Raw genomic sequence first — 26,437 nt, 5'->3', positions numbered from 1 at the left:
AGGTCATACAGTATATATATAATTTATATTGACTTATTTATGAAAAATATGTTTTTGTTAACAAGTTAAAGGTGTTTAATGATAATACAAGCATGTTTAACACATATAGATTCCTTTCTTTCATGAAGACAAGAATATACGTTGGTGTATTACCTGATTCTGATGACTTGCATTGATTGGAATCAGACAGCAGTGCTGATAACGTCCGCATTTTCAAATGGAGGAGAGAAAAAAAGTCCTCCTTTCTGTCCAATACAACATGAAAATGGTTGGTTTTTGGCATCTTATTTGTCCAGCTTCCATACTCGTTTTTATACACTTTACAAGAAATACCATGGCGGCAAACTCCGTAGCTTGCTAGCTTGTGCTCGCCAGCTTTCTGAGACTCTTATTTTGTTAGCGCAGGCAAGATGAAGCAGCGCTTTTATTGTGAAAGTAGGAAGTGTGCAGTCTGTCTTTAGAGTTTTGACGGTAGGTACTGTTGAATTAAAAAGTGTTTCTCGCCATCCTGTCGGTCATTTTTTCTTAATAATGATCTCGCAGCAGCCAGCGTCATCTCACGAGACCCGCGGGTGCCGTGAATGTCAATCAAGTGACGAAAGTGACGTGATAGTGAAGATTGATGATCGCTCATTTTTAGGTCTATTTTTTCAATGCCTGGCTGGCAATCGACGGACACACCCTCTGCGCATACTTGCCAACCTTGAGACCTCCAAATTCAGGAGATTTTGAGGGGGGGTTGAGGTGGGCGGGGGCGGGGTTAAGGGGGGAGGAGTATATTTATAGCTAGAATTCACTGAAATTCAAGTATTTCTTATATATATATATATAAATAAAATAAATACTTGACTTTCAGTGAATTCTAGCTATATATATACTGCATATATATATATATATATATATATATATATATATATATATATATATATATATATATATATATATATATATATATATATATATATTATATATATATATATAAATAAAATACATACTTGAATTTCAGTATTCATGTATTTACACATCTACACACACGTAACACTCCTCTACTCATTGTTGTATTTGAAAGTGCAATGCTTTGCAGCCAGTAGCACAGCCTTTGAAGGAGCATAGGTATGGGCAGCATCTGTGAAATTTAATTTGCAGGAAAGCGGTGAGTTTAGGGTTGAATTGTCTATCCTTGTTCTATTATCTGTCACTCGTCGTCGCCATGACTGCCTCTTCTTCGTGTCCTTCTTGTTGTGTGTGCAGTTGTGCACTCTCCAAAAGCCAGAGATGTTATGACGTGACTGGGCCGGCACGCTGTTTATATGAAGGAAAAGCAGACGTGACGACAGGCTGTCCTCACTCAGGTCCGCACGGACCTGGAGGGGGCGTGCCTTAAGTCCTGCTTGAAATCGGGAGAAATTCGGGAGAATGGTTGTCCCGGGAGATTTTCGGGAGAGGCACTGAAATTCAGGAGTCTCCCGGAAAATTCAGGAGGGTTGGCAAGTATGCCTCGGCCATCGACCGGTAGCTCGCAATCGACATAATGGGCACCCCTGTTTTAAAATATTCAACACTCTACTGACGTCCCCCCCGCCCAAATTTGTCACGTTTCATGTGTCAGGTAAACCGAGACGAATGGTGCCATAAGAATCCAATTCCTACTGCATGGTGATTTTCTTCAATGTTTTTACAATGTTGGACGGGATACTCATGCTAAATAATGCCAAAACGTCAAATCATAAGGCTCATGCATTTGGGCCTGACCTTGGATGCAGTTTTTGGATGCCTGTGCCCGCGGTGTTTTGCAGTCTGGCTACGTTGTGAGGTGGACGTACTTATTTGGACATTATGCAAAGCTGTCAGCTGGAAAAGGAGCTCTATATGAGTCCAGCTAAGTTTGAGGAAAGGTAGAATAAAGTATTATTTTCATCTAATCTTGGCCACAATAATACAGATGTGCGACATGCAGTGACATAAATGTTGCTAAAAAGCGGATTTTTTCATGCAGCTCTGTATCGATCGGCGAGTGAAGGTGTACCTAATGTTGTGACCAGGTCAATCTATTTAATGTTTATTAAGTTTCTTTTGGACTGTGTCTGGGGGAAAAAAATAGCGGTGACGTTTGTCTCCAACATTTATATTTAAACAGTGTACATTTTCATAAGATACATTATGATACTTTCGAAGAGGGTAGGGCTTGGTGTCATTTGGAAAATAGGAATGCCTCCGCAAACGAACATCTTGCAGACATACAATACATATCTTTAGACTAGACTTTAAACTTCCTTTTTATTGTCATTCAAATTTGAACTTTACAGTACAGATAAGAACGACATTTTGTTGCACTAGCTAATGGTAGTGCAGGATAAAAAAGCAATAAGGTGCAGATATAAATAAATAGATTATTTACAGATAAATATATTGCACTTTTGCATATGCATCCAGGTTTATGGATGCATGTTATATTGTCTTTATATTCCAGCGAGTTAATCCACTTTGGGGGGGAATTGAGTGGATAATTATGATGCGTTCAAGAGTCTTACGGCCTGAGGGAAGAAGCCAAATATACACATACACCACAAACAGGAATGAAACTTGAATTTTAGAAGTGTACAGGGGGTGTGGCTTGAAGGGATTCATTAGATGCATGTTTTGGATGAATATGAATGGGAAACAAATTGTTTTATAAATATCTCCGCAATGCTTTGATTGAAAATTTTCGGACTTTGTACAGATCCCAAATACACAAAAACAGGTACCAATGGGTAAAAAAAAAGCTGTTTTTGCATCATAGGTCCCCTTTAAGCCATTGCTAGCAGGAATCACAAACAAATTATATTTGCGCTCCTATGCTCAGCGCAAGTTTTAAATCAGCAACAAAACTACATTAAAGTGGAGTCCTTTTGTTTAGATTTTTTATTTATTTTGCTTGATTTATATTTCTTTGTGGAGGCCAACTGGACCTTAATTCGCATCTGACCGCTGATTGCTCAGCTGCTGCGGTGTCACTTTGGCAAGAAGGCAACCCCAGAAAGCCAATCAATGAGCTTGTGGGCGGTCTAAAAGGACAAGCTTTAGCCTCAACGGCCGTTTTCCGCCTGGCCCTAGTGTTTGACTTGTCTCCATTGGCCTGACAATATTTTTTGGACATTGAAGAGTGCGGGGGGAAAAACCTGCTTTTTGAAAAATGCTGAAAAAGTCCAAATGAAGTTCTTGACCACAGGAAAGTGTTTTAAATGTAAATTAAAATTATCTTAGGTCCCCTTTAAAGCTGGAGGAAAGACACCATACTTTCAGAACGAAAAGAAGAAGTTTGTAGTCTATTAGTGTCTATCTGGAAGTGTGTTCCTAGGTCTTGAGCTCAAATATATTTAGCAGCACAAAAGCGGAATACGAGTTAGTTCTAAGAGGATGAGAGAGGATTCAAAAGCAAAGGCGACATTGTCCTTCCAACTCTGCTACTTGGCAGTCGCTAATGGATGCTGTCATGGCGGCGTTAACGCTTCGAAGTTTGTTCTTTTCAATCCGCAGTTTCATAGCGGAGTCAGAGCAACTGAAAGATCAGTGGGTGGACGCAATGAGGGATTCCATAGGTGAGGCCTTGTCCAATAGCGAGGTCGCGGATCGCATATGGGCGGAGCCAAGCAACAGTTCCTGTGCCGACTGCGGGGCTCCTAAGCCGGAATGGGCAGCCATCAACTTGTGTGTGGTGGTCTGCAAACGATGTGCAGGTTAGTGTTTGAATGAAAACATCCTATGAGAGTTATTAGAAGGCTACATATGGATTCCAAATGTGCTTGGAAGAATTCCAGAAATGTACCGTATAGCTTTTTGATGTGTAGATGTGTGCACGTGTTTCAGGAGAGCACAGAGGCCTGGGTCCTAGCATCTCAAAGGTTCGTAGTCTGAAAATGGACAGGAAGGTTTGGACCGAGGAGCTTATACAGGTACTGCATGCACATCATGTGCCCATTTTACAAGTCATGAGACTGAATTATTCATATTGTCAGCTTGCTAAACTAATATATAATCATACAAAGAGTACATATTCTCTATCCTCAGTTAAACATGTCACAAGGTTTAACACTTGTATCCAAAATTAATGTCTCCCATTGTCGTGAATCGAAATCAATTTAATAGGTGCTTGGCCTTGCCAAAACGTCACAATTTTAAAAAGATAAGCAAACTTTTGGATAAGAAATATTGTATATAAACAATATAATGTACTAAGACTACAGTAGCTTTATGAAGTAATGTAATAATGACAGTGTTTCTTCTAGATTGCCAAGATATTTGAGGCGGTGGGGTTAAGGGTGTGATCAGGGTACGATAACAAAATGTTCTTTAAAAAGGCTCAAAAAAAGTATACAAACATTTAAAAACTAATTATTGTTATTGTTAATTAGTATTAATATATATGTTTTTATATTATAATTGTAGTAGGGGTACCTACTTCATTTATCCATCAGTTTTAATCAATCAAACTTTATTTATATAGCACTTTTGATGCACAGGCAAGTGGCAACACAAAGTGTTTTACAAAGAGAAAAAATGAAAGAAGAGATGAAAACACACAGATGCAAATACACATACGCACACACCGCACTATTGATGATAACAAAACATTGCATCACACTTAGGATTGAGGGAAAACGCTACCTTTAAGGCGTCCACACTGGAAATAAAAGCATGCATTAGCACCTCTGTTTTGGCCTGATTGAAAAACGGGTGGACTCTGGCTATGTTATTAGAAGATAATAAACCTTTTTTGTAACATTTTTAGTGTGCAGGATTAAAAAAAAACATGCCCGGGTTTTTTTTAGATTGTGTTGTTATACAATTAAGTAATTTTGGTAAAGGTTTCTCCCTGTGTCCTTCAGGACCTAGGAATAAAACCTCTGTTTTGTCCTGGTTGAGCTGTGGGAAATTCCCTGCCATCCATGACTTGATGTCTACAATGCAGTTAAAAGGGAGACGCGGCAATGTACAACTGTGTATCGTCAGCGTAACTGCGGGAAAACTGATGCCGTGTCTCCTCATGACGTGCCCAAGAGGCAGCATATACAGATAAAAAAGAATGGGACCTAAAATTGAGCCTTGGGGAACCCCACACCTTATTTCATGGGTTCCTGAGGAAAATGCATACATACTTGCATAAAAATGTATGATACATATACATAAAAATGTATATGTACACTACCATTCAAAAGTTTGGGGTCACATTGAAATGTCCTTATTTTTGAAGGAAAAGCACTGTACTTTTCAATGAAGATAACTTTAAACTAGTCTTAACTTTGCTAATGTGGTAAATGACTATTCCAGCTGCAAATGTCTGGTTTTTGGTGCAATATCTACATAGGTGTATAGAGGCCCATTTCCAGCAACTATCACTCCAGTGTTCTAATGGTACAATGTGTTTGCTCATTGGCTCAGAAGGCTAATTGATGATTAGAAAACCCTTGTGCAATCATGTTCACACATCTGAAAACAGTTTAGCTCGTTACAGAAGCTACAAAACTGACCTTCCTTTGAGCAGATTGAGTTTCTGGAGCATCACATTTGTGGGGTAAATTAAACGCTCAAAATGGCCAGAAAAAGAGAACTTTCATCTGAAACTCGACAGTCTATTCTTGTTCTTAGAAATGAAGGCTATTCCACAAAATTGTTTGGGTGACCCCAAACTTTTGAACGGTAGTGTATGTATGTATGTATGTATGTATGTATGTATGTATGTATGTATGTATGTATGTACGTGTGTGTGTGTGTGTGTACATATTATATTAATATGATGAATATATAATCAATGTAATGATATATAATTAATATATTTGGATATTAAGACTATGTGAAAGTTTGAGTCCTACCTTGTTTACTTCCGTAAGTTTTGTAATCAAAGAAAAATATCAAGTAGCTAAAATGTGCCAATCATGGATAAGTGTGAAGAGTGTTTTACATGTTTCCCATTTTGCACTCTAATGGATTAAAATGGTTGTAATTTTGAATTTTTTAAAAGGTTTTTGGACGTATTTCATAATATCCACAATGTTTTGTGAGCAGGTTGGGTTATGTGTGACCATGTGTGTTGACCTTTGTTAGTTGCCTTTTTTTTTCTTTTTTTTTTGCACCCTGACTAGGGAAGGTTGTTTTAGATTGTGTCATATAAGTACATGCTGTGTTATCATTTCAAAGTAATGTCAAGGGTCAATGATTGGATCTACTCACATTTTCCACAAGATGGCAGATAATCTGAAAGTGCAATGCTTTGTTGAACTCATGACGTATTGCACCGTAGTTTGCACACCCCTGGTCTATTGTTTTAAAAGCGGCGTTTAGATCCAGCAGAACCAACACTGAGATTTTTATTTATATTTTATAATTAAATTCCACCAATCTTTAAAAGGGTTGTCTCATACCGTGGTTCATCCTAAAACCAGACTTTCTTTCCAAAATGTTATTTTTTTATTTAAAAAGTCATTGACTTGCTTAAGAAACAGTTTTTCTAAAATCTTATTTAAGAACTGTAAGTTTGGGGGTCTTTGGCCTAAAAATGACTGTTAAAGGTGACTGTTTTAAATGCAAAACAAGGCCACAGTGTAAAACCACTAATGTGTGGATGCTTTAATTATGTTTTGTTATAATAAGGCGGTTATTCATAGAGTATTTGTATGCCCAAAACCTTAATGGACAATTTACAGTCTCTACAAGAGAGGTCCCAGCTGAGATTGGAACCCATGGCCTTTGACTGTGACACACATGACAAAGCATTGCACATTTTAAACTTCACATGTCCCTGTACTTTAGTTAAGTGGTTCTCAAACTGTTTTCACCTCAGAAAAAACTTGGCTCTCCAAGTACCACCATAATGACCAACATTAAAATACAGTAGATTAGTAGGCCTAAGTATTCATTAAAAACAAGGCAGTGGTTTTATTTAACAAGTATAGTTAATATTTTGGCCAGTGTAACATTACACACACTTTCCACAGTAACACTGTGTTTAAATTATCAATCAATCAATCAATGTTTATTTATATATCCCTAAATCACAAGTGTCTCAAAGGGGTGCACAAGCCACGACGACATCCTCGGTTCAGAGCCCACAAAAGGGCAAGGAAAAACTCACAACCCAGTGGGATGTCAATGTGAATGACTATGAGAAACCTTGGAGAGGACCGCAGATGTGGGTGACCCTCCCCCTCTAGGGGAGACCGGATGCAATGGACGTCGAGTGGATCTAGCATAATATTGTGAAAGTCCAGTCCATAGTGGATCTAACATAATACTGAGAGTCCAGTCCATAGTGGGGCCAGCAGGAGACCATCCCGAGCGGAGACGGGTCAGCAGCGCAGAGATGTCCCCAACCGATGCACAGGCGAGCGGTCCACCCCGGGTCCCGACTCTGGACAGCCAGCACTTCATCCTGTGCCCCCCCTCCACAAGGGAGAGGGGGGCAGAGGAGAAAAGAAAAGAAACGGCAGATCAACTGGTCTAAAAAGGGGGTCTATTTAAAGGCTACAGTATACAAATGAGTTTTAAGATGGGACTTAAATGCTTCTACTGAGGTAGCATCTCTAACGGTTACCGGGAGGGCATTCCATAGTACTGGAGCCCGAAATTAGGGTTGTACGGTATACCGGTATTGGTATAGTACCTCATATTTGGTACTATACCACTTGTCCTTAATAATGTTGACCAAATAATAGAATGATAAATGACACAATATGTTACTGCATATGTCAGCAGCTAAATTAGGAGCCTTTGTTTGTTTATTTACTAATAAAAGACAAGTTGTCTCGTATGTTCACTATTTTATTTAAGGAGAAACTTGCAATGATAAAAATATGTTTCATGTACCGTAAGATTTTTTGTTGCAATAAAGCCAATAATGCAAGTTTTTGTAGTTTTCTTTATTTAGAAAAGTAACGAAAAGTATCGAAATACTGGTACCAAAATATTGGTACAACACTAGTTTAAATATAGGAAAATAAAACGCCATACTTTTAATCAAGTGATTCTTTGGCGTACCACTAGATGCAGTCCGTGGACCTCTAGTGGCACATGCACCACAGTTTGAGAGTCACTGCTATTACACAAAACTACTATGCATAATTAATGAATAAATGTATCTATTATAGCCAGGTGACCACATGCATCTTGACCACTTTGTTGCTTTGGAAAATATTTCCTCTGGCCCTCTTTTGTGCGTGCAGGTGTTCCTGTTGCTTGGCAACGAGCGAGTAAACAGTTTCTGGGCAGCCAACATCCCACCAAGCGAGGCTCTGTCGCCCTCGAGCTGCAGCGACGACCGGCGACGTTTCATCACTAACAAGTACCGCCACGGCAAATACAGGAAGTACCACCCTCTGTACGGAAACCAGAAGGAGCTCAATAATGTAAGTTCTTCTTTTCTTCTTTATTCGTCAAACAATGTTTGTGAATATACATACACATAAATAACAATGGGTATGTTTATAAATGAACATGTGTCAGTTTTTAGTGTAATAAGTGTCATAGCAATGTGTATATGTATCTAACTGTCGACACATTTTAGGTAAGCTTAATTTCTGTGCTAGAAGCGTACGGTTCTCCTTGTGCACAACGTTGCACGCTCACACTATACAGACTGTTAGACCGTGACGAAGACGTTAAGAATAGACAAGATGCATGTTCCTCTTTTATAATCCTCTTTTAGAGATTTCACCAGAGCATTTCATATTTCTTGTGTTGGGGTCAAATTAGGGCTGGGGGATATGGCCTTTTTTTTAATATCTCGATATTTTTAGGCCATGTCACGATACATATCTCGATATTTTGCCTTAACCTTGAATGAACACTTGATGCATATAACCACACCAGTATGATGATTCTATTTGTCTACATCAAAACATTCTTGTTCATACTGCATTAATATATGCTCATTTTAAACTTTCATGCAGAGAGGGAAATCACAACTAAGTCAATTTACCAAAACTGCATTTATGAAACAGTTATTAAGCAGTGGCACAAACATTCATGTCATTTCAAAACAGAAAGTGCAAGATTGTCAGAGACATTTTTAAAACAAGCTATGAGTGCACTTTTGTGCATGATGTCACTAAGATGACATATCAAAACAACACTAAATTAAAGTGCACTTTTTGTACAGAACGCCACTACAATAGTTTAAAACAAATAAAGTGCACTTTTGTGCATGATGTCACACAAGATATTTCAATAAGTGTCAAATAAAAATGAGCTGCATAATAGGAAATCAAATAGTGTATGTCCTTCGCTATGTGGTAGGTTCCTGCGGACGTTATCTCCTTCTGTTGTTGACTATTTTTTTCATACGGTGTTGATGTGGAAATGGTTGCTTGGGCATTTTGTGTGTGTGGCACCGAACGGAGATGTTGACATGCAGAGTTTCAAGCACTCTTTATTCCCTAGCGGGTGACTTTTCAAATGATGCTACATTAGTAGAGCTGCTACTTTTTGTAGCAACGCTTTTGCCACATAATTGTTCAACATCTTCCCGCTTGAAGCCAAACCACCGCCAGACGATGGACCCCCTGCTGTTTTTCTTGGGAATTACCGTATTTTCGGAGTATAAGTCGCTCCGGAGTATAAGTTGCACCGGCCGAAAATGCATAATAAAGAAGGAAAAAAACATATATAAGTCGCACTGGAGTATAAGTCGCATTTTTTGGAGAAATGTATTTGATAAAACCCAACACCAAGAATAGACATTTGAAAGGCAATTTAAAATAAATACAGAATAGTGAACAACAGGCTGAATAAGTGTACGTTATATGACGCATAAATAACCAACTGAGAACGTGCCTGGTATGTTAACGTAACATATTATGGTAAGAGTCATTCAAATAACTATAACATATAAAACACGCGATATGTTTACCAAACAATCTGTCACTCCTAATCGCTAAATCCCATGAAATCTTATACGTCTAGTCTCTTACGTGAATGAGCTAAATAATATTATTTGATATTTTACGGTAATGTGTTAATAATTTCACACATAAGTCGCTCCTGAGTATAAGTCGCACCCCCGGCCAAACTATGAAAAAAACATCGACTTATAGTCTGAAAAATACGGTAATTCTTCCTTCATATGTTACCAGATTTGCACCTTCTCTCTCTCGTATTACCACTCGCACCACAGCTAACGTTACCCATGCCGCTACCTCTCTGCTCCGCGAGGGCGTGTACGTATGTGACGTATGTAAGAAGGTGCGCTTGTTTTACGTCTGTGAGAAGGAGAGACAACAAAGAGTGAGAAGAGACTGTAGTGTAATGCCCGCAGCTAAAAGCAACTGCGTGAGAACGTATACTCGAATATCACGATATAGTCATTTTCTATATCGCACAGAGACAAACCCGCGATATATCGAGTATATCGATATATCGCCCAGCCCTAGGTCATATGTAAAAAGACTATCCGTCACTCATCTGACACTTTGGTACCTCACATTTCTTCCATCAAAAACGAGGAAGTAGAACAGATGTTTTTTTTTTTCCAGTCTTTGCTTACTTATTTTTTACGGGGCCCTTCCTGTCTTTCTGCTTGACTTTAAAAGCTGACTTAGAAAAGCCAATTAACTCTAGGGGTGTCCTGATCCGATATTGATATCAGATATCGGTCCAATATCGGCTAATATCATTTTGCGTCTAAAACACAAAGCTGTCCTGCAGCACTTTCATTGTGCAAGGCTGGACAAATATTAATAGCTAAATGTACGCTAATATGCGCACAAGTTTGGTCTTTTCCCGTATTTTAGGCCATCTCCAGGCTTCTCCGGTCGTCAAACGATCTCCATCAACATGAGCGATGTTTCGAAACACCAGGGGTGTCCAAACCTTATCCAGCAAGGGCCGCATACAGAAAAGTTAAAGGCTCTAGGGGCCATTTAGTACTCTTTTGTACATTCAAGAGCCTAAAACCTATCATGATTCCACAATACAGTTTTTATCATGTTATAGTTCTTCTAGTTGCATACAAATTCTTCAAGGAAGATGTGTGGGAGAACAATCCAGTAACAAACGTGTCCGCATCATTTAACTTGCTGCGTCATGAGCTTAATTTAATTAATTATTGTGGCCACTAGGTTTCACCATAAAACAATTACCACTCTACTTCAGATTAAAGACAGCATAAACCCATTCCAGAGGGTTAGTGATCGCGGGATTTGTGTTTTTCATACTTGCCATTGTTTTCTGTTTTAGTCATTTTACTTTACTTTGTAACATTCCACTTTACAAAATAATAAAAGTATGTACAAAACCCAAAACCAGTGAAGTTGGCACATTGTGTAATTCGTCAATAAAAACAGAATACAATGATTTGCAAATCCTTTACAACTTGCATTCAATTGAATGACCGCAAAGACAAGATATTTAGTGTTCGTACTGAGAATTATTTTTTTTTTCAAATCATTAACTTAGAATTTAATGACAGCAACACATTGCAAAAAAGTTGACATAGGGGCATTTTTACCACTGTGTTACATGGCCTTTCCTTTTAACAACACTCAGTAAACGTTTGGGAACTGAGGAGACCAATTTTTGAAGCTTTTCAGGTGGAATTATTTCCCATTTTTGTTTGATGTACAGTTTAAGTTGTTCAAGAGCCCGGGGTCTTCGTTGTGGTATTTTAGGCTTTATATAGCACCACACATTTTCAATAGGAGACAGTTCTGGACTGCAGGCAGGCCAGTCTAGTACCCGCACTCTTTTACTATGAAGCTACGCTGTTGTAACACGTGGCTTGGCATTGTGTTTCTAATATAATCAGGGGCGTCCATGATAACGTTGCTTGGATGGCAACATATGTTGCTCCAAAACCTGTATGTACCTTTCAGCATTAATGGTGCCTTCACAGATGTGTAAGTTACCCATGCCTTGGGCACTAATACACCCCCATACCATCACAGATGCTGGCTTTTGAACATTGCGCCCATAACAATCTGGATGGTTCTTTTCCTCTTTGTTCCGGAGGAATAATATAATGGCCTCATTATATTATTGCCTATGCATTTGGTTAATTGATTTTTGTACGTGCAAATTGATGGATAACTTGCTTTGAAATCGTAAGTCAAGGTGATAATCAGATATTTAAGTATTTATTGTTATTTTTTACAAACTATTGTATGGTATATAATAATTAGGGGTGCTAAAAAATTTATTTTATCACATTCAAATCCTGATTGTTTTAGATTTTTTTTTTTTTTTTTTGACGAATTAATAATGATTAAAAAAAAAATGTAGGCCATCTCTATGCTTACTTGGTGCACATAGGTGTCATACGTCAGCAACCAAAAGGAGGTTTTGTAACCCGTAAACTGTTTTGTTAATGTGTTGTTATAATTGTACCAAATAATACATTGCAAAAATCAGTTTGAATCGAGAATCGTGTTGAACCGAGTATCGATTATGATCAAATCCTCACCCCAAGAATCTGAATGGAATGGTGAGGTGCCCAAAGATTCACACCAAGAACAATTGAATATTTGTATATATGTCAAAGTTTGAGTTTGAGTTTGAGTTTGAGTTTGAGTTTATTTCGAACATGCAAGCATACAACATGATACATCACAATTTCCAGTTTCTTTTCAACATGTTCGAAAAGGAGTAGGAAGAAGCAGAGCTTATTTAATCCTACCCCTTTTCTTTACATAACAGTTGCAAAACTTTTTGTTCACTTCCTGTTCACAATTTTTTCACAATAAACTCCATAAGTAATCACAATAAAAATAAATAAATAAATAATAGTAAGAATGTAATAATAATAATTGGTGAAGTAAGTCATATTTCATATGATGAGATAAGTAAGATTACTTTAAGAATGAATGAATGGATGGATGAAATAAATTGAGAATGTTTGTCATGGTTCTTCTTCTATGTACTTTGTAAACACTTTAAGTTTGAAGAGTTTCTTGAAGTGTATCATATTAGTACATTGTTTGATTGCTTTGCTTAATCCATTCCATAATTTAATTCCACATACTGATATACTGAAGGTCTTAAGTGTTGTACGTGCAAACAAATGTTTTAAATTACGTTTTTCTCTAAGATTATATTTCTCCTCTTTTTTTGAGAAGAATTGTTGTATATTCTTGGGTAGCAGGTTATAGTTTGCTTTGTGCATAATTTTAGCTGTTTGCAAATTCACTATGTCGTGGAATTTCAGTATTTTTGATTCAATAAATAAAGGGTTTGTATGTTCTCTACATCCAACATTATGTATTATTCTAACTGATCTTTTTTGTAACACCGTTAATGAATGAAGTGTACTTTTGTAATTATTTCCCCATATTTCTACACAGTAGCTCAGATATGGTAACACTAGTGAGCAGTAGAGAATATGAAGGGATTTTTGGTCTAGAACATGTTTTGCTTTATTCATTATTGACGTGTTTCTTGCTACTTTATGTTGTATATTTTTTACGTGAGATTTCCAGTTCAATTTATCATCAATCATTATACCTAGAAATTTGGTTTCGTTTACTCTTTCAATTTCTATTCCGTCTATTTGTATTTGTGTTTGACTTTCTCTTCTACTGTTACCAAATAGCATTATTTTAGTTTTAGTTTTTTTTTGTCAAACCATCTTTTTAATTTGTTAATTTCTTCTGTTATTATTTGTATTATCTCCTGTGTGTTCTCTCCTGAACAAAACGCTGTTGTATCATCCGCAAATAATACTAACTTTAAATATTTTGTAACTTTACAAATGTCATTTATATAGAGATTGAATAATTTAGGTCCTAGTATTGATCCCTGAGGTACACCACAGGATATATTTAGCGTTGTAGACGTGTGTTCGCCTAGCTTCACGTATTGTTTCCTGTTCGTTAGATAACTTCTTATCCAGTTTAAGACTAACCCTCCGATGCCATATCGTTCTAGTTTTTTGATTAAAATATTGTGATTAATTGTGTCAAATGCTTTAGTTAGATCCATAAAAACCGCTGCCGCACATTTTTTACTATCTATTGCATTGGTAATTTCTTCTGTAATTTCAATTAAAGCCATTGAAGTTGAAACATTAGCTCTGTATCCATATTGGTTCTCTTCTTCGAGTATTCTATTTTTATTTATGAAACTTTCTAATCTGTTATTGAACAGTTTTTCAATGATTTTAGAAAATTGTGGAAGTAGAGAAACAGTTCTATAATTTGTAAATTGATGTTTGTCTCCAGTCTTATAAATTGGTGCAACTTTAGCTATTTTCATTTTGTTTGGAAATGTACCTGTTTGAAATGATAGGTTACCAATATACATTAATGGTCCTGAGATCTCTTCAATAACCTTTTTTATCGTTTCCATATCAATTCCGTTACAATCAGTTGAAGTCTTAGATTTACATTTTTTCACGATTGTAACTATTTCCTCCTGTGTCACATTACTGAGGAACATGGAGTTGGGATTTCGCTCTATGGTATCATTATAGTCCTCAATTGGAACTGGGTCTGGAATCCTTTCTTCCAATTTTGGTCCAATATTTACAAAATAATTATTGAAGCTTTCAACTACTTCCTTTATGTTGTCATTTTTTAAATTTTCATCTAAGAAGTATTGAGGGTAGTCCCTCTTAGTTCCATTTTTAATAATGCTATTGAGGATGCCCCATGTTGCTCTCATATTATTTTTGTTCCTGTCCAATAATTCACTGTAATATTCTTTTCAACATGATCGTAGTATGTCTGTTAACTTGTTTTTATACTTTTTGTACTTAATTTCTGCCTCTATAGTTATTTGTGCTATAAATTTTCTATATAGTGTATTCTTCTTCTTACAAGCATTTTTTAATCCTTTTGTCATCCATGGTTGGTTATTCTTTCTCTGCTTGTTACTGAGTTGTATCCATGGACAATGTTTGTCATAAAGTATTATGAACTTGTTTAAGAAATGTTCATATGCTTCATCAACCTCTTTTTCATTATACACATTGTCCCAATCTTGCTTTTGTAGTTCAATTTTGAAGGCAGTCATCCTCTTCTCTGTGCACAGTCTTCGAAATGTCCTTTTGTCTTCCATGTTCTTCTTGTAGTGTCCATCATATATTGTAAAAACTGGCAGATGATCACTAACGTCGCTTATAAGTAGACCACTTGTAGTGTTATTATCAAAATCATTGGTAAAAATATTATCAATAAGCGTGGCACATTGTGCTGTGATTCTGCTTGGCTTTGTGATTTTAGGATATAGACTGATGCTGTACATTGTATCAATGAAGTCATCAATAGACTTTTGCTTGTTGGGGTTCAGTAAGTCAATATTAAAGTCACCACATAAGAACATTATTCTTTGACCATTGTCCATGTAAGTAGCCTTGATCCATTCTTCAAATGTGTCTATACTTGACTTAGGTGATCTATATATACAACTGATGAAAATGTTTTTGCTTTTTTCCTGACATATTTCAATAGTTATAAGATATTATCTATAGCAAATGACATGTTTTTTTACCACTTTGTAGTTCAGGTTCTTCATCACGTACACAGCTACTCCTCCTCCATTTTTGTTGGTTCTGTTGATGTAGTTTAGTTCATATCCCTCCAGATCAAAATCTATTCCTTTTTTATCATCAATCCATGTTTCTGTGACAGCAATCACTTTGAAGGGTTCGTTGATGTGTTCCAAAAAGTTCTTAATGTTGTTGTAGTTTGCATACAAGCTTCTGCTATTAAAATGAATAATTGACAATTTGTTATCACATTCAATGTTGCTATTATATTGATCGTCTGTATAATAAAAACAACTATTACTGATGTGGGAGAAAAAATTTGTTTATGGATCTATATCATTTTCCAAATCCTGGTTTTTGTGATCTTTGTTGCAGAAATTTTTTAGTTCCATATTTTCTTGTTCAACAAACTTTGATGTTGTTTCAATAATCTCTATAAGTGTAGGTGGATGCAATCCTGAATCTAGGTCCTCTTGTTTAGTTGTCCCTTGGAACATAGTAGTGCCGATGCTGAATTTAGGTGCTTGTTTTCTTCCAGAGTCCATTATCATCGTTGTTGTGGTAGCTGTGTAAACTTTAAAAATTGTCCAGGTCCTTGATGTCATGGACAACAATTACTCTTGCTTCTGGACTTCCATTCAGCTTGATGTAGATTTTACAGTTGGTGCTCCAAGTTCCCTGGATTTTTCCCTGCCTTCTCAAGTCGCGTGCTTTCTTGGCGATTCCAGCATTACGTTTTGTGAGATGCTCATTCATGTACACATTTGTTCCCTTCAGCTTCTTTCCCTGTCTCAGCAATGCCATTTTAGATTTTCTGTTTACGAGTTTCACGAGCACGACTGGAGTGGCGTTGTTGTTTCTTCCGTTCAGTGGGATGCATGTTTCGATGGTATTAATTTCAATTTCAATTTCTTTTGATTGCAGAAAGTTGACCACTTGCTGTTCTGCTGAGACCATATCCATTTCATCTGGTTCACCTTCATTATTCACAGCTTTCGCATAGGATCTTGGTTTAATTCGGTGCCCTGTCACGATGATATCATTCATTCGTTTATCCTGATCCATTTCATCTATGATGTTCCTCAGCATGTTGTTGTCTTCTTGAAGGGTCTTCATTTGTTTGCTCATTTCAGTGGCTTCTTTATTTCTGGAGTTGTTCTCTTTTTTCATTTCTTTAATTTCTTCTTTCATTTCTTTCATATCTTCTTTCCATCCATCCATCAATTCTTCCAATTTTTCTATCATTTCTTCTTTAAATTCCTGGAGTATTTTTTGTAGTATCCCTTCATGAATCCCATCATGTCCTGTGCCCAGCTTCAAATCAGTCTTTCCAGTCAATCCTTTAACTTTTGGCATCGCGGCAGTCACTGACGTCAGCGCCTCTTATGTCTTAAGGGCAGTTACTTCTTTAGCGACTTGCGGCACTTTTAACTTGTTTTTTCTACAATTTCGTACCTTGCGCCGTTCAGAGATCAACTTGAGGGGTCAGCCTGTCAACTTATATCACTCTGCGACGTCGGGATCACTTTAAAACAGCTGTAAACTCGCCGTAACTTTTGGTTGCTAGGCAACCGCTTTGAACTGCGGGAGGCGCCTTTGGCTTGAGGCTAACGGCTCTTCCACTCGCCTTATTTCAGCGTATCAGTGCCTCTCAACTGACCAAAATCAGATCGAAGATGCCAGGTAACTCTCCTGTGGCTGTGATCGCAAATCAGTGGTCAAATCAGTGGTCAAAATCTTCAGACTTAACAAAAACTCCGGTAGCAGAAGCGGAGCTTTTTTCTTTAACACATATGAAATGTCATTTATTGCATACATTTTTTTCTGTCAAAATGGAAACAATGAAAACATTAAGTAAGAAAGATGAAGTATCCACATTATACCCAGGCTTTTGCGGGCCGGACCTACTCAGTGGCCAAGTGGTTAGAGTGTCCGCCATGAGATCGGTAGGTTCTGAGTTCAAACCCCGGTCGAGTCACACCAAAGACTATAAAAATAGGACCCATTACCTCCCTGCTTGGCACTCAGCATCAAGGGTTGGAATTGGGGGTTAAATCACCAAAAATAATTCCCGGGCGCGGCCACCGCTGCTGCCCACTGCTCCCCTCACCTCCCAGGGGGTGATCAAGGGTGATGGGTCAAATGCAGAGAATAATTTCGCTGTGTGACAATCATTGGTACTTTAACTTTAACTTTTATCTGGCCCCCGGGCCTTTAGTTTTACACGTGTGGTCCAACCAAAGCATTGTTGTCAAAGAACAACTTGTTTAGAGCAGGCCACTGGTGGTCATAATTTAACCGTCAAACTTTTGGGCAATGATGCTGTTGCTGTAAACGTGTTGGTATCGGAGACCCAGCTGAGTCAGTCGTTAGTGGCTTAACCCACTTACTGGCTGCTCACATTAACTTGGTCTGTGACTCACATTTACCACCTGACTGTGAGCACTTTTTTTTCCTATCAAGCATTTCTGTTTGTGTGTGTGTGTGTGTGTGTGTGTGTGTGTGTGTGTGTGTGTGTGTGTGTGTGTGTGTGTGTGTGTGTGTGTGTGTGTGTGTGTGTGTGTGTGTGTGTGTGTGTGTGTGTGTGTGTGTGTGTGTGTGTGTCAGTCACATGCTTGGGGTATGCAGGTGATAAAGTTCCAACAGTTTTAGTGTTTGCTGTCACTTTTGTCGTCCTCTTCCTTGATCACTTTAGTCTTTATTCAACTTTCTCTGTCTTTTATCTTCCTCGCTGTCATCGGATATCTTGAATTCTGTGTTTTGGTTTCAACGCCGGACCTAATTGAATCCAGAGCCTCCGACCCCACCACCCCCTCCTCCCCTGTGACCCACGGCTGCTCCACAGCAGTGTGTTAGAGGTCAATTCAAACATCTGCAGCTCTTTAGAAGAGTTAAAAGTAAAGCCCAGCTCAGGATATTTCATCTGGTTCTGCCTTTTTACTCCCACATCTCAGCTTCCTCTCCCCTTGTCCCCCCCCCCCTTTTTCCCGAACGTGACATCACTGCACGCTGCTCTATCTGGAATGTGCTGTAACTCCGCCTCTGCTTCTCTCCTCCTCCCCCTGTGCCCTTCATTGTCGGCCTGCAACTGCTGCAGAAAGTTTCTCTCTTTCCTCCTTTGCTTGTTTTGTAAGTGCCTGCTATTTGTTGAACTTTCTCTCAAGCCTAAGTTCTGCTAAGTGCATCCTCTCTGTGGCATTTCGAGCTTTGTCCAATTCCGCGGAATCTGGAGTAGACCACAAGGACCGCACGCTCTCAGGTGAGGTTGTTTACTGCTGAAAGTGTGTGTCGTGTGCTTGTGCGGTCATGCGGGTTGGCCCTTTTAATGAGCGTGTATTTTATTGACTATAGGAAACCTGGATCTGTGTCAGTGGACTTTCGATCTCAGTGCTAGTTTTGACATTAGAGGGCAAAAATAATTGCACATTGCGGCTTTTGTGTATACTTTAGTGGGCTGAGATAGGTCAACATGCATATTAATGTGCACAGGCATATTTTGAGCTTTTTCTATGTGTGTTTGTGTGTGTACTGTGTACTGTGAATGATTGGCCGTTCTGTCAATGGAGATCATTGTGTGTGTCTTTCTCTTTCATTCAGTTTCATCCTGCTTCACTCCACGGTCCTTACATTTCTGTCTTCTCCGCCACTTTGTGAACTTTCTGCCTTGCATGAATTGGCCTTAAACGATGTATAAATGCATGCAGCAAGTGTGATAATCTCACCAAGGAGCATATCTGTGGAACACTGACACAGTGTGTTTTTGCATTGGCGCTTCAGTTCCGACACAGACACATCTCATATTACAATGCGTCTTTGTTTACGTTTGTTTCAAACTTTGTAAAGGTTGTTAGCGCCCTTCACTGTTTGTCATACTCAGATGAGACTATGGTCCACAGACCATATCCTCACCAGGCACAACATTACTATAGGTCAGTGCTTCTCAATTATTTTTTGTCATGCTCCCCCTTATGGATATACCTTACAGAGCGCACCAGTATATAAGCCACACCCACTAAATTTTAAAAGAAAAATATATTTTTCCATATATGAGTATAAGCCGTATATATATATATACATTGTGAAATTTATTATTTACACAAAAATATGTTTTAAATGTTTTTTTACATACCTAATTGTTTCCAATCGGTGCCTGTCACACGGCTGTAAAACGGCTAATCAAACAAAACAGAAGTCATCGCCATGGACCCACTAGCTGCGGAAGCTAGCTTTTCAATCATCTAAACAGACTCAATAAGTCCACGGTGACGCTTTGGTGAGTTTACTGAGAAATTTTGTGAAAACAATGCAAACAAATGCCATTGTAATTAATATTACTAACACAGACACTTGTACATGTGCTAATGCTAATGACGCTAGCTTGATTACATTACGATAGCATGTAAAAATATGCATGAAAACACTTCTATTTAGTAAGTGAGAATTATTTAGTTACACTGTAGAACTTAGAAATGTTGCCAGGAGTGATGAATGAAGAATCCATACGAGTAGAAGCTAGACGGAACTGCACTTGTACTTCCGGTTCAAGGCACAAAACCGAAAGAAATACTGTAGACTTTCACCCGCAGCGCCTGTAGTGAGCGAACTCGTCCAAAAGATGGCACCGTAGCACAAACAATAACACACCTTTTCAGTGTTACTACAATGTAAGTTTGTTGTATACAAAACAGTATGGCTGTTAGCAAAGAACAATCCAGAGATTAGCCGCACCTTTGTAAAAGCCGCAAGGTTCAAATCTTAGAAAAAAGTAGCGCCTTGTAGTCCGGAAAATACAGTAATTTTTGTCACACCCCCCTCCTAAATTGATAAACAATTGAGAACCTGATAATATTTATGTATTTATTAGTACAAACCACTCTGAGTTGCTGGCACCAGTCCCTACAAGCCACCGAGCTGAAGACTTGTGTGTTTTTTCACGCCCCCCGACATCTTACTGTATACTTATGTATACTTGGTAATAGTTCCTGTTTGAGACTGTTGATTAATTCAAGCAGTGCTGCTGTATCCTTCAATAATGTAAAACTGAGCTAATACTTTCTACTACAGCCCCCCTGACACCTTGCCACGCCCCCCACTGTTTTAGAAGCACTGCTGTAGGTCCACCCACACAATTGTTATCCAATGCAGAAATAATGTAAAAACTAGGGGTGTTCCGATCAGGGCTTTATGCTGCCAATTCCGATATCGATCATCCTTGAGTGAGAAAATTGTCCGATACCAATACCTACACCGATCACATGTATTAACTGGCATTTGGTTTGACAAAATCAACACTCTATTTAAAGTACTTCTTTATTCACTTATATTACATCCCATTGTTTGAGCTAAACAAAGTAAATAATACACAATAACAACTACTGTACCAGCTACTACTCATTTAAAACGGTTTAATTATTCACAGAGTTTGCAAACATTAACAAAAACAAAACAAAAAATATCTTGAGGAAATGGAAATATCGACCTAATCCATCTCGTATCAATCATATACTGATATTACCCTTATTATGATCACCACCAACTTATGGATCGAACCACCCTCCTGTTAGATGTCTTGTACTGACTGTGACAATGCTGACACACCAACAGTGGTTGTCATATTATCCTGTCTCTACATCGAGGTTCCACGGTATTGGTTCGGGCACCGTGTCAAAAGTATATATAAGTTAAAATTAGAGATGTCCGATAATGGCTTTTTTGCCGATATTCCGATATTGTCCAACTCTTAATTACCGATTCCGATATCAACCGATACCGATATATACAGTCGTGGAATTAACACATTATTATGCCTAATTTTGTTGTGATGCCCCGCTGGATGCATTAAACAATGTAACAAGGTTTTCCAAAATAAATCAACTCAAGTTATGGAAAAAAATGCCAACATGGCACTGCCATATTTATTATTGAAGTCACAAAGTGCATTATTTTTTTTAACATGCCTCAAAACAGCAGCTTGGAATTTGGGACATGCTCTCCCTGAGAGAGCATGAGGAGCTTGGGGGGCGTGGTCGAGGTGAGGGCGGGGAGTAGGGGGTGTATATTGTAGCGTCCCGGAAGAGTTAGTGCTGCAAAGGGTTCTGGGTATTTGTTCTGTTGTGTTTATGTTGTGTTACGGTGTAGATGTTCTCCCAAAATGTGTTTGTCATTCTTGTTTGGTGTGGGTTCACAGTGTGGCACATATTTGTAACAGTGTTAAAGTTGTTTATACGGTCACCCTCAGTGTGACCTGTATGGCTGTTGACCAAATATGCCTTGCATTCACTTGTGTGTGTGAAAAGCCGTAGATATTATGTGATTGGACCGGCACGCAAAGGCAGTGCCTTTAAGGTTTATTGGCGCTCTGTACTACTCCATACGTCCGTAGCGTACAGCGGCGTTTTAAAAAGTCATACATTTTACTTTTTGAAACAGATACCGATAATTTCTGAACCAATACCGATAATTTCCGATATTACATTTTAAAGCATTATTGGCCGACAATATCGGCAGCCCGATACTATCGGACATCTCTAATTGTGATGCATTAGTGACATTAATACACCGCTGTATGCATAAAATGATCAAAATACGTAAATATTAAATGTTATTATGAATGTGCCTGTTACTACATGACATATATGCTTACATCATGTACCGGTATATGAAACGTTGAAGATATTTGGAGGTTTTTTAAAGCGCTGTATAGGCAAAATAGAGCGACTCCCACAGGCTCAGGACTTTTACTAGCGTTTATTTAGGAGTTATAATGCTTAAGAAAATGAAAACATATGTGTTTTGGTCATTCATAAGGATTGTGAATGATAGGCAAAATTCCCAACAAGTGGAGTTCCTCTTTAAAATGGCTCATTCTGAAAAGACAGCAGAAAGCGGTCTGAAGACGGTCTGTAAAACATCATCTATGCAACATTTTGACCAAAGAACCACCATTACACGTTATGTAGACCACAAGGAAGTGTTTTAAATGTAGAAAAAAAATCGTAATATAATTTGTTGCTACATTCCACTAATTTATGTCTGTAATCCTAGTGTATTGTTGTGGCGTGCTTCACTGGTATTTCAGAACATTTCGGTCCTTTTTCATCCATTTCCAGGTTGTTGTTTTTTTCCACATCTGTGTCCAACTTTTTTCCAACACCCTCCTTTCATCCGTTTTTTTTCTACCTCTTTCTCATTCCTCTCTTTCGGTAAACGGTCAGGTGACGTAATGATGGAACTTATGCGGAAAAAACACGGCTACCTCATCTGGATTTAATGAATGGAATGTGCGTACCGGTATTAGTGTGGACGTGTTCAATCTATGATAAAGTGTGCGCGTGTGTGTTGCCATCGTGTTAACTGTTTCACCCTCTAGTTTATACAGGTGGTGTTTGACTACTAGGCGTTCATCATTTTTTTGGAATATTTTTTCTTGCTACTCATTCTCTTTCCTCCACTTCTGTCCAAGCAGCCAAATGGAGACACACCCAGATACAATCTCTGGGTTTCTCTCATTCTCTCTCCGGGGATGTTGGCTAAGATACTCAAATATCCCTCCCACTCCATCTTTCCTGCGCGCGCGTGTGTGCGTGTGTGCGTGTGTGCGTGTGTGCGTGTGTGCGTGTGTGTGTGTGTGTGTGTGTGTGTGTGTGTGTGTGTGTGTGTGTGTGTGTGTGTGTGTGTGTGTGTGTGTGTGTGTGTGTGTGTGTGTGTGTGTGTGTGTGTGTTCTTTCCCAGGCAGCAGATGTTGGAAGAACGTCCGCACTCAAAAAGCCAAATAACCCATATCCTCGTCGTGCTTTGCTCTAATTGGCCCGCCCCACTCGCAATTTATTGATATGTAACACTGACCTACATGCAGCATTTAACACTTCACGTTCACGTCTAAAGGCTGATTCAGTTTTAGCGGAACACATCAAAAAGAGTGTGACACCACCGTGTGCTTAAATTAGGGTGACATCTTTAAACTAGTCAACTAATGTATATTCATTCATATAGATAAAATAGAAGACTGTCACGTTTTGGCATAATTCTCAATTTCACCAATTTTGTTGCCTTAGTTTTCATGATTGTTATTTATGTAGCTGCTATGTTCCTAATACTTATTCAAAGTATTTTCTATATACGGAAGTTAATCAACATTGCAAAAGTACAGTAGATTTTCTTCCCCGATAAAAATAAAGAGTTAACAAAAATTTAAAACCCTCGTCACAACTGTAGGGTGTTTTACATCGTTACGTTTGCCAGTTGAATTGGTTCTGTGTAGGGATGTCCGATAAAATCGGACTGCCGATGTCATTAGCCGATAAATGCTTTAAAATGTAATATCGGAAATGATCGGTATCTGTTTCAAAATGATCGGTATTGCTTTCAAAAAGTAAAATGTATGACCTTTTAAAACGCCGCTGTGTACACGGACGTAGAGAGAAGTATAGAGCGGCAATAAACCTTAAAGGCACTACCTAATATCTACGGCTTTTCACACACACAAGTGAATGCAATCATACTTGGTCAACAGCCATACAGGTCACACTGAGGGAGGACGTATAAACAACTTTAACACTGTTACAAATATGCGCCACACTGTGAACCCACACCAAACAAGAATGACAAACCGTAACACAACAAAAACACAACAGAACAAATACCCAGAACCCCTTGCAGCACTAACTCTTCCGGGACGCTACAATATACACCCCCCGCTACCCCCTCAACCTCCTCATGCTCTCAGGGAGAGCATGTCCCAAATTCCAAGCTGCTGTTTTGAGGCATGTTAAAAAAAAATAATGCACTTTGTGACTTCAATAATAAATATTGCAGTGCCATGTTGGCACTTTTTTCCATAACTTGAGTTGATTTATTTTGGAAAACCTTGTTACATTGTTTAATGCATCCAGCGGGACATCACAACAAAATTAGGCATAGTAATGTGTTAATTCCACGACTGTATACATCAGAATCGGTAATTAAGAGTTGGACAATATCGGAATATCCGATATCGGCAAAAAAGCCATTATCGGACATCTTTAGTTCTGTGACACAGCTAGTACCTTGAAAAACTTGTATAGTGAAACAGTTGAAATAATAAAAAAAAGGCTAAATACAAACCTTTTTAATCAGGCTCTTTATTGGTCATGTTAAACTTTTATTTTTTTAAATTATTTGTTATTTTTTATATTTGTTATTGTTATTATTACTACTATTATTATTGTTATTAGAATTTTTGTACATAGACAGAGACACTGAAAAGGTGTGTCATTGTTTGTGCTATGGCGCCATCTTTTGGACAAGTTCGCTCACTGCAGGTGCTGCGAGTTGAAAATGTATTTCTTGTTTCGTTCCTTGAACCGGAAGTATTCGTCCAAGTTTCATTAATTCACCAAAAGGTTACTGTGGAGTTATTGCGTCTGTTTAGCTGATTGGAGAGCTAGCTTCCGCAGCTAGTGGGTCCATGACGATGACTTCTGTTTTGTTTGATCAACCGTTTTACTGCCTTGTTACAGACACCGTTTGGAATCACTTAAGGTATGTAAATAAACATTTGCAAAATCGGTATATATCTGCAGCTTATATTTCGGTGCGGCTAATACATGTAAACATATTTATTTCCTCTAAAATTTGGGGGTTGTGTCTTAAATATAGCCACGGAAAATATGTTAATTTTTTAAATCAGATAAATCACACTTTTGCATTTTGATTAATCCCGATTTACCGCAATAAATTCCTTTCGTGCACAATTGAAATAAACGTTAAAAAAAAAGGCAGCCATATTTTGACACAAATGTAAATTGTCAGAATGTCACACAGGAACATTTTAAAAAATGTTTTACTTGAACGCACGTCGTTTTTTTTACCTGAAGTCTCGTCTGGGTGTATTTTGAAGCGAAAACTTCCCAGCGAGCAGACAAGTCGGAGTCTCTGCACTAATCCTTACCGTACTGACCTGATCACTGACCGTATAACAACCTACTCCATCTTTCAGGCTACCGTCCGCGGTTAAGTCAAGTAGTATGTGCGGTCAAAATAAATTGTGTGATTAATCTGCATTGTGAGCCCTATTACTAATGTGCTCTTTTTTTATTTACATTCCCAGTAGTGTTGACATCAATGCAGTTACAATGTTGTTTGGTTGAATTGCCTTTGTAAATAGACTGTAATGTGCTGTATGCGGTATAGTTACAGTCGTGGTCAAAAGTTTACATACACTTGTAAAGAACATAATGTCATGGCTGTCTTGAGTTTCCAATAATTTCTACAACTCTTTATTTTATTTTATGTGATAGAGTGATTGGAGCACATACTTGTTGGTCACAAAAAACATTCATGAAGTTTGGTTCTTTTATGAATTTATTATGGGTCTACTGAAAATGTGACCAAATCTGCTTGGTCAAAAGTATACATACAGCAATGTTAATATTTGGTTACATGTCCCTTGGCAAGTTTCACTGCAATAAGGCGCTTTTGGTAGCCATCCACAAGCTTCTGGCAAGCTTCTGCTTGAATTTTTGACCACTCCTCTTGACAAAATTGGTGCAGTTCAGCTAAATGTGTTGGTTTTCTGACATGGACTTGTTTCTTCAGCATTGTCCACACGTTTAAGTCAGGACTTTGGGAAGGCCATTCTAAAACCTTAATTCTAGCCTGATTTAGCCATTCCTTTACTGTATGTACAAATAATGGGTCATCTTTGCAAACGTTGCTGAGTAGCTGTTACCAACTTCTGCATTTTCAGAAACATCCCTAATCAAACCAATTTAAATAGTTTTACAGTTTGAGTTACACATTTTGCCTGGTCTGGATCACAAATCAATGACCACAGACAGACAGTCAGGATAATGTTAATCCATATCTAAAAAAAAACCTTAATGCATCCTGACATGTCATTGATTGCCAGTCACTTTGATTTGTCACTGTAGCTCATACTGCATATGATCAATATGAATAAATTGGTTTATGCTGTCTAAACTGTGAGTGAGTTTACGTGTGTGGTCA

The 26,437-nt window shown here is 38.1% G+C and overlaps 1 protein-coding gene across 6 annotated transcripts in view; it reads left to right on the top strand.

Moving 5' to 3' along the window:
• Positions 1–26,437, top strand: part of LOC133663604 (arf-GAP with Rho-GAP domain, ANK repeat and PH domain-containing protein 1) — a 142,772-nt gene that overhangs the window by 55,393 nt on the left and 60,942 nt on the right. For all 6 annotated transcript variants that reach the window (XM_062068201.1, XM_062068200.1, XM_062068198.1 and 3 more), the window contains 3 exons: positions 3,520–3,719; positions 3,850–3,935; positions 8,199–8,381. In XM_062068201.1, the coding sequence (XP_061924185.1) occupies positions 3,520–3,719; positions 3,850–3,935; positions 8,199–8,381 (469 nt within the window). The remainder of the gene's footprint in view (positions 1–3,519; positions 3,720–3,849; positions 3,936–8,198; positions 8,382–26,437) is intronic.

The sequence above is a fragment of the Entelurus aequoreus genome, linkage group LG13, assembly GCF_033978785.1.
Source record: "Entelurus aequoreus isolate RoL-2023_Sb linkage group LG13, RoL_Eaeq_v1.1, whole genome shotgun sequence".
Taxonomy (NCBI): domain Eukaryota; kingdom Metazoa; phylum Chordata; class Actinopteri; order Syngnathiformes; family Syngnathidae; genus Entelurus; species Entelurus aequoreus.
Note: the sequence above shows the minus strand (reverse complement) of the source record. Positions and strands in the feature narration are given on the sequence as shown.